Raw genomic sequence first — 9,419 nt, 5'->3', positions numbered from 1 at the left:
GGCAAGTGGCCTAAGAAGTACCACACCTAAGATTAAGCCAAAGGTTAATCTAAAAAGTGTTAAGCTAAGTAACTACTCAATTGGTTATATTTCCCTTATTAGGAGATGTAACATTAGTTACACCTTAAATATGAATTAAACTAAATGCATAATTGAGCAGATCTCCTACCTCCTAAAAATCCAGTATCCTACGTACATATACTTTGTAAAAAAGTTGAAAAACCGACCTTAACTGCAAGTTTACTGCAAGCAGTCTTAGCGTACGATGTGTTCATTTTATTTTTTCCTTTTCCTCTCTTATGAAGCTTATTAATTTCTCTGTCTTTTAGTTTTTCTTGCATTTTCTTGGCCTTTTTTTGTTGTTGTTAGTGTCACCAAGTATTTTTCGAAAGTGAGTTATTGGTATAATTTTTATATGTCTATCAAAAGAGATGACAGTTTCTCGTTTTGTTTTTTAGTTAAATATTTTCTTGTTTTTTTTTTTTTGTCCCCCTCGCATATATATATATATATATAAATATATGTATACATATATATAAAATCTTACATCAGTCTTAAGCATTTTATTTGAGGAGCACACCTATGCATGTGTATGATTGTGTATGTAAGCATACAATCCTCACATTCTGCATAGTTAAGCAAATGTGCTGATTCACATTTGGTTGGCAGTTTTTCTTCCGCAAGCTTCACAAAAATTACACGATGTCAACGCGAAAGAGGAGTTTATATGGCTTAAGTGTGAGTTAAAAAAAAAAAAAACAAAGCAGCGAATAATATTCGCCTTGAAAAGAATTTTTTTTTTTTTTTTTTTTTCAGAACACAGCAATCAACAACCAGAGCAATTTTTTACATGCACGAGCGAAGAAGTTCATTAAGTTCACATCACAAATTGAACTGAATAGTTAGTTATACGAGTGAGTATGTGTTCTTCATCACGTTTGCCTGATCTTAGAATTCCCTACCAAATTACGCAAAGATGACCGCCTAATGCTTTTGATAGGTGCCAGGTTTTCTCTTACTCTTGATATCGATTTCTTTGCTTTCCTCCGAATATTTACGACTTGAAATATTGAAAGATTGTCTGTTTGTAAAATTTGCAGCAAGAATCCTGATACTTAATACTTAAGTTGTGCCACCCCACCCAACAAATTTTAATATTTTCCCAAATTGCGTAAAATCAACGAATTTTTAAAAAATAAAAATTTTCAAATCTCTTTTTATACTTAACAGAGTGCAGCTTATATATTTACGTAGGAAGGCCCTCTGTTAAATCAGCTCCTTTTTCCCCCTTACTACTTACTGTATTTCCTCAACGGGCAAGACCAGTGTAAGTTTTTTGGAAAAACAAAAAAATTTCTTTTATTGGTTTAACAGACGGTTTCCAGCCTTTAGGACGTATGGAAAAAAATTGATTGCCTCAAAAAAACCTTTTCCTTGAAATTTCCCTATTTTTCCCGAAACGTGTCGAAAAGGCCACCTGGGTTAATGTCTTATCTGGAGATTGCTGCCTTTCTAATAAGCTGACAGACGCCTCTTTAGAAGATATTTATGGCAGTTTAAAGCGCTTCCAAATAAAAATACGTGAATGTAGATTTCATAAAGACGGACGCCAGGCATGTAATATGAGCTTGGGAAGGATTCGAAAAGGATCAATGCCTCTGCTAAGGCATTAAAATTTTAGTATGTAGTTTTTGACGTTAATTATGGATTCGACTATTGAATTAAAACATTTTCTTGTCGTTTTCTCGATTACATCGATCATTTTATTTGTTACTTATAATGCTGGGACTGCAGAATAATGGAAAAAATTAAACAAAATAAAAAAAAATTTTTTTATGGTAGAAAAACATGTGTATAGTACGTGTCAACAGTTTAAACTCGTTTATCTGAAAGCACAATTTTTGAAATTGGCACGCCACGTAACTCAGAGAATATTCATTGTTTTCATTCGAATTTCATTCAGTTGAAAATTCAAATTTTTCATCCAAACACTTGCCAGTGACACAGAAACCAATAAACTCTCAAAAACATGCTATGTTAGGTGTAGGTATTTCGATTATAGGAATTTTTTTTTTTTTTAATTTGGCTCCGTTATACTGCGCGTCGTAGGGCCGCTTGGGCTGACGATGTCTACGGTGTTTCAATTTTTTTTTAATTTTTGCAGAGCTATTTTTTTTTTGTTTTGATACGTAAATATAAGCCTAATAATCGCCCCGACTATTATTATTATTGTACTAAGACTCTTTTCAGCCACAAGAAACTGCCATGAAGTCCCTTTTTTTAGGCCGTCCCAGTTATGTTATCCACTGAGGCAAAGGTAAACAAAATTTAATCCAAGACCTGAATATAACTTTGTCATTTAATGTTAATCGCAGACGTTCCCATAATGCAAGAAAAGCCATATGCCGCGTCGGAGCTGTAAGTTATTCTAAATCACTTTTTATGATAGCTACAAGTGAAAAAATATCTGGGAATCTTTAGTAGTTAGTTAATTAATAGTACATTAGTAGTTTATACTAATCTATAGCTGTTTATCTCAATTGTGTTTGTTAAGAAGATTTCCATTGGCGTTCGACTTATATCAAGTATTCTATGTTAAGTGAAAGCTGAACTTTTTATGAACTTCAAAAAAAACCGTTCAGCTGACGATAGGCAACCCATGCAAAGTTTCAATATATTTTAAACATTGAGCTTCGTATTCCACGAAAAGCAAAAAATACCGTTACAAACCCATCGAAAGAAAAGAACGCCATAACTAAATCACGTTTACTGACATATCAATCTTAAAGAGATTCCAAGTTCCAATAAGTCAGTCATTGCTATTGGCGACGGTTGATGGCGGCGCTAATCGAGTGCGAGTAGCATTTGAGGACTATAATCGGATCGTGGGTAACTTTAACATTGATCAGTGAGTTATTTTAAGATAATTACGAGATTTTGAAAAATAGTTTGTAGTCGAAATTTCCGTGAACTTTACTACGGATTTAAGCATACACGCAGTAGTCAGTCGAAAAGAACGCTACACATGGTTCATGGAAAACTATTTGGGGCACAAATCGATCTTCACTCACTAAATCAAGTAAAAGAATATTTCCTCTAATATAAAGAGAAACTTTCAACAACCTATGGGTAAATCGATCAGTTATTATTAGATTGACATATATTTGATGTTTTGTCAACTTCTCATAGAACTATTATTATATGCATGCAGGAAGACAGCAAACAACGCGTAATCGACATAAATATCGGGCTATAAAAACAAAATATTTTTCGTTGTGGACAATGGATGATCCTTGCGTTCTGTTTCGTTGAATTGTATTTTATTGAAATTTTTCATAATATGACGAAATTATTATTATTATTATTATAATTTATTTACGCCAGAGAAAGAAATTTTTTTTTAATTCAAATAAGATAAGCATTAGCAGCAGAAGAGATAAAAATTTTAATATTTTATTGACATTATGTTCCGTAGGTACTGTCAAAATTTGAATCGTGTATGACATATGTGTTCAATTGTCAGATTTTCATTTAGTTGCGGACTGGAGGATTGAATTTCTTAAGCATTCATTTTTTTCTTGCACTTGTGCGATCAAAGCGAATTCTTTCATGCCTTCTAACTGTGATTTTCCCAAAGTAAGTTAAATAAAGCGGTAAACATGATTACGAGTAACATTGGAGTGGTACGGATTTCTGTATTAGGTACCTTTTTGTCAAAATCTCTTTTAAAGCCCATTCTTTTCCATTGCGTCATCTGGAACAAATAATTTACTGTATTTCCAATATTTTCGCGCATTGTTTAATAGTTTCCGTGACAAAAATGCAATATATTTCTTTAGTCTGTTTTGAATAATTAAAAAGAACAACAAAGAATTTCACTGCTACTGCTTAGACTAATAACTCGCTTAACGGAAGTAAAACAAATGGATCTCAAGCAAATGCAGCCACCGTAGATACACAAAAAACCTAACTGAAGAATAATAAAATAAATTTGAATTAATTGCTTCTCACAATTTAGATTTTACAACAGAAGGCAGGCATTGCGGCAAAGTGAATTCTCTTCGTGAATATGTTGCATAGTTAGCCGCACTCATGTAGTTAACTTATGCTGTCACATCTAAGAGACCAACCAAAGCGCAACTAATCCAGTAAAAAATACTTCGAATAAACGGCACTTTGCAATCTTAAAACACCGCCAGTTTAAGTCACTAAAACGAAATATAAGGATATGCGTGACAACAGCAAGAATGTTCTGGACGCATCCTTTCAATTCGCTTAAATAAAATCTTTACCGTAGTGAGAAGTTTCTTAAATACAAACACAAAAGTTTCAACATCTCTTTTTTCTCTCTACAACTAAAGATGATTCAATGATGGAATCGAGAAAAAGAAGAAGAAGAAGAAAAACTTCTTGTTTATAAATATATATTTTTTTAAAATAAAATGCAATTTCTTAATTCTTAAATATTTGTGACTGATCAGATATGAAGTCATTTATCGTTTTCTTCTTCTTCTAAAATCCAGTAAAATAACAACGGAACAGACAGAGTAGAAACGATTCAATAACATGCCCTTCAAATTTTTTTTGAGACAATTGGCACATTTTATTCCATCCCTCTCTTCCCTAGTCCTGCGCTACCGCATAGCCTACCAGACAAGAAGTAAGACTATGAAGTCGGCAAATCTGGATTCAATTCCAAATGCGATCGTTGAGACTTTAATAACAAGTGACGTATGGCTGCGACTCTAATGAATGCTGATTGTAAAAGACCAAGCTGAGGTCATATCCTATCTCTCCTCTTCACCTTTTTTCTACCTGATCACCGAAGCTTTCCTATAGACATCCCACTACTATATCACAAAAAACGTCTCTCTCTCTCTATCAAAGGTAAATCACGATCATTAGAGCATCTTCCGGAAAGAGAGAATATTTAATTTTTATAATAAAAGAGCAAAAGAAAGATTTGAAATTGATGTGAAAGGAAACAAAGAGGAAAAGACAGAGTTCATTCAATCAATGGTTAATCTATTCAATAGACGCAAGCTCGTAACTTTTTCAGATTTAGTTTATACACCGATCACTACAACGAAACCGGTAATGCCCCAGTAGTCCCAGTAGTTATGGATGAACGTTATAGAGGACAACTTTAAAAATAATGTACAATGTTCAAAGCATTTCTCAACTTTTTCTTTTACGGAGTTAACTCATTGTGTGCCATGAACGGCTCAAATATGAGCACATTATGGATTTATTTTTGTTTAAATTGCAAAAAGGCTTTTATAGCCTTTAATTAACGATTACAATAATCCATCAATTTCGAAAGTGAGACAGACAAGTCCATTTAGGTATCATAAAGACTTAATTTTTTCATAGCCGTTACTCTACACATTATTGGATAATAAACTTTCATTATCTGATATCACGAAAAACAAAATACGACGACGAATAAACGGCTTATATAATAAACGGGTCAAAGTAAACGGCTTATATAATAAATTCAAAGAAATTACTTTTAATTATGTGCTCACAAGAAAGCATACCGCTCTTAAGCATACAAAGATGCAAAGGTATATTAAGTTTGTGCGCATTTATGCAAAATCCATAAGGGCTTCAGATAGATTCATCTCTTATTGCAACAATGGAATCAGTACAAGTTTCTGAATTGATTTAAGCATATCTGTCCGTCCTATCGTCTTTCAATGTACAGACCGCAATTTTTAAGATATTTTAATGAAATTTGGTAAACTGGTTTGTTTTTGTCCCAAGAGCATGTGCTATTGAAAATAGTTCGGTTTGGACCGCTTTTATGGCACTTCCCTTATAACGCCTTCTTTTGAATATTTGTTACATGATTAACTGTATGGTGGTGTAGGATAGTTAATAGCATTATATAATTCCTGATTGTTTCATGAATGATATTGAAACTTAATATTGGACAATTGAACAATAAAAGTCAAACGTTTAGTGAGCTTTTTAACCGTTGATTAACAAGAAACGGCCATTCGCTATTTCAATATTCAATAAGCAGCAAATTTCTATTTATTTTCAGTTTTTGTTTTTATTTTTTAATACAAACCAAGCAATGAACTTTCAGGGATTTTTTCTTTAATTCGAAACAAGAAATCCTTAATTGTTTTCCTTTTCCCTTCTACTAACTACGAGGCAAAAGCAAATTATATCATAGAAAAGCTTACGCAGGCTACCAATGAAGAATGTTTCACTTTTATTGCATTTTTTTTTTTTTTTTTTCGAACCGTAATATTCCAAATTATATATAAAAGAACTTGCAAGTTGTTTCAAAACAGAAGCAAAGACTTGTAATTAGAAGAAGTTTTTTGAAGTTTACAGAACTAAACAAATCAGTAAAAGTTTAACAAAAAATTAACACAAAAGAAAAAATGAATGAATAAGAAGACCTTGATTGATCTACTCTCGGAAAAGTTTCCATTGTTCCTTTTTTCATACACATAACAAAATACTTTCCAATGCTTTACGCAATTTTGAACATGGAGTGTTGTTGCACACATAGGTTTTGAAGCAAAATCGATATCTATAACAAAAATTCAAGAAGGAGTTCGAGGATAGTTAACGACACTCAAGGCTCTGCAAAGTAAGCTTTTCCTAATCTTTACAATCTATTCAAAAATTCGAATTGAACTTTGGCTTCCGTCGATTAGTCCAGAGTTTACTAGACGATTTCTGACGATTTTATGATGTATCTTAAGACTTTTAAATTTTTCTAAAAATTTTGCTTGAAGCGGAAGAAGGAACTTTTGTTTTGCCCAAAAAAAAAAGAAGGAAATTGAGAACAGAATAATCTCAGATAAACACAGTTATTACTGCAATATTTTTCAATTCAAACCTTATTTGCTAAGACTTATACAACATTCTTCGGCCATAACGTAATTAATCAACAGTAGAGAGCCTCTAAAGCCTTTTCATAAAATTTATAAAAATAATTCATTTTGAAGGAGGGTCCACCATCCGAAGAAATGAAGCGTAAAGTTGTAGGACACAGGACTTTTGAGGCTATGGTCTATTAAAAAAGCCAAAGTCAAGCAACGGTTAAGAACACCGTAAGTGCCACATATAACCTTCAAGAATGAATGCATAAAATTGTTGTTATTTTAGTTAATTTCAGCATTCATTTTGCAAACTTTTATTTAAGGTTAGCTCACGTTACGCAAATATATCGTAGTTCGTCTAATGTCTCTAATGTGTTTAAGTATTCCCAACAATGTTTATTTAAGACGCGAAGCTCTAAGAAAAACGATTCGCTATAGAAGCGGCGATGTTGAAGATTGGAGCAATGATGCGTCACCGATTTTACGAAATTCGTTTTAAAAGTTTTTTTCTTTGTGTTTTTTTTTAGTCTCCCTTGCATTAATTGCAAATTCGGTATTTTTTTTTTGTCATCGAATTTTTTACTGCTTTCAGATTCAATTTGTCGCGGAGTAGATTAGTGGAGTAAATTAAATTTCATGATTTCATGCCCGGTAACTTTCATTTAAGTTCTACTTATGACTACTTAAGGCAGCAGCATACAAAGCTTTTCACCTTTATATCCTTCAACTACAGAGAAATCAATTCAACGCAAGAAAAAATTCCGCTTGAGTATGTCTTTTCCAATTTTTTTTTTTTTTTTTTTTAATAGAAAATGTAACCTTTGATTTAATAGGTTTGCGATCTAACGGCTACATCGGCCAAGTTCTGATGCGCTCTATTGCCCGCGGCAACTTATCCTAGGCTACTGTCTCGGACGGTACCGTATAGATCACAAACGGATAAGGGCAGTACTTTTATTTACATACTACGCCGACAATTTTCCTCTCTCTACAATTGTATCTGACTCTAGGTTTCTTAAACAATTGTCGAAGAATTTCATCTGCTCCCTGGGATGATCCTAAAACCAAATGCGACATACTGACCCTCCTGCCTTCGTCAGATGTTTGCTATTGGTTTAAGAAGTTTACTTTGGCGCCATCCATCCATCAACCTTAAGCTAGTGAAACCTCTTGGAATCTCAATCTTCATTGAAATGCAATCACTCGGGTTAAGAGAAGAACCCTACCGTATGAAGCAGACAATATATTTTGGATTTTATGACAATATTTCAATTAATATGCCAAAAAACATTTAAATGTTTTTTTTCTTTAAAGTACTGCGCCCCTCGAAAGTGCATAAAGTATATCTAATCGTAGTTTAGTATATAAACTGCATCACTCCCTTATTTAGTAAAGGCTAACGCGTAGGTGCGATTGATTACGTTCTTCGTCGATTAAGTGGAAATTTGCGTAAGAATGAAAACTTACCCGGCGGCAGCATGTTGTTGTAATTCCACAAATGCCGATTTACCCGGCAGATTACCAGCAACACCGCCACCACCACCACCGCCTCCGCCACCACCCCCCGCACCAGATGTGGTCGTGCTACCGCCGTCCATAAATTTAGGTGTGTGTGGGGCGTCAGGTGCATCCATGCCGGATTGAGGAGTACTGGGAGGCCCCTCGTAGGGGCTCCCTAAGTCAGTAAAATTAAGCGTGTTGGCGCCTATTGAGGCCACTTTATATAAAATATTGGCAACGGAGTCCGTCCCTGTGCAATATCTTATTCTCTCTATTGTATTTTTTTTTTTATTTTTTTTTTTTGAAAAATTAATTAACTGCTTAAATTAACGCACACAAGCACTTTATTCTTTGTAAAACAATTCGATTTTAATTTCGAGATTATTTTTAAATTTTGGAATTGTGTTGGTATATTTCTTATGAATTTTTAAAAAAATTACTTAACTATTCTTTTCTATATTAATTAAAATAATTCTATAAAGAAAACTTTTTTGCACGTGGTCTTCTAAATAAAAGTAAACACGACTTTTAATTATAGTTTTACAAAGTTGTTGTAATTATGATGTAGTTTTATTGTAGTCGCCGTTGTCTTTTTTTTTTTTTTTATATTGTTGTTGTTGTCGTTTTGTTTATATATTGGTGTAAAGACGACTTGTAATTAAATTTGGCGTTGCGTGGGTTTAGGAATAAATATTTGTAACTGAGATGAGCACAACGACACAATAACGATGACGTTGATGAGAATGACGACTCTTTCGGGTTAATATTAACTGGTAATCCAAATAATAATAATAATAATAATAATAATTAGTAGTAGTAGTAATTAATTTTTGCTATATAGAAACAAAATTTCACTTTTCTTTTTAAACACTTTTCACTCACTTCAACAAATATTGTTATAATTATATTATCTATTCACTTTATTCACTTTCTACTTGCACACGCGTTCGTTCATTTACAGAATTATGTCAAATATTTATAAAAACAAAATAAAGCAACAAATTATTTTCAGGGCATTTATGATGCGATGCAGTTCAATTATATTTAATTTTAGTAATAACACAAAGTTTTCTT

At 32.9% G+C, this 9,419-nt stretch overlaps 1 protein-coding gene across 4 annotated transcripts in view; it reads right to left on the bottom strand.

The window, feature by feature from the left end:
* Positions 1-8,799, bottom strand: part of LOC119636743 (homeotic protein distal-less) — a 125,982-nt gene extending 117,183 nt beyond the window's left edge. For all 4 annotated transcript variants that reach the window (XM_038032325.1, XM_038032323.1, XM_038032326.1 and 1 more), the window contains exon 1: positions 8,313-8,799. In XM_038032325.1, coding sequence (XP_037888253.1) covers positions 8,313-8,479 — 167 coding nt within the window. In that variant the 5' untranslated portion in view covers positions 8,480-8,799. The remainder of the gene's footprint in view (positions 1-8,312) is intronic.
* Positions 8,800-9,419: the final 620 nt, after the last annotated feature.

Source organism: Glossina fuscipes, unplaced genomic scaffold (assembly GCF_014805625.2).
Source record: "Glossina fuscipes isolate IAEA_lab_2018 unplaced genomic scaffold, Yale_Gfus_2 28, whole genome shotgun sequence".
Classification (NCBI taxonomy): Eukaryota; Metazoa; Arthropoda; class Insecta; order Diptera; family Glossinidae; genus Glossina; species Glossina fuscipes.
The sequence above is the reverse complement of the archived record's forward strand: the minus strand, read 5'-3'. Positions and strand labels throughout refer to the sequence as shown.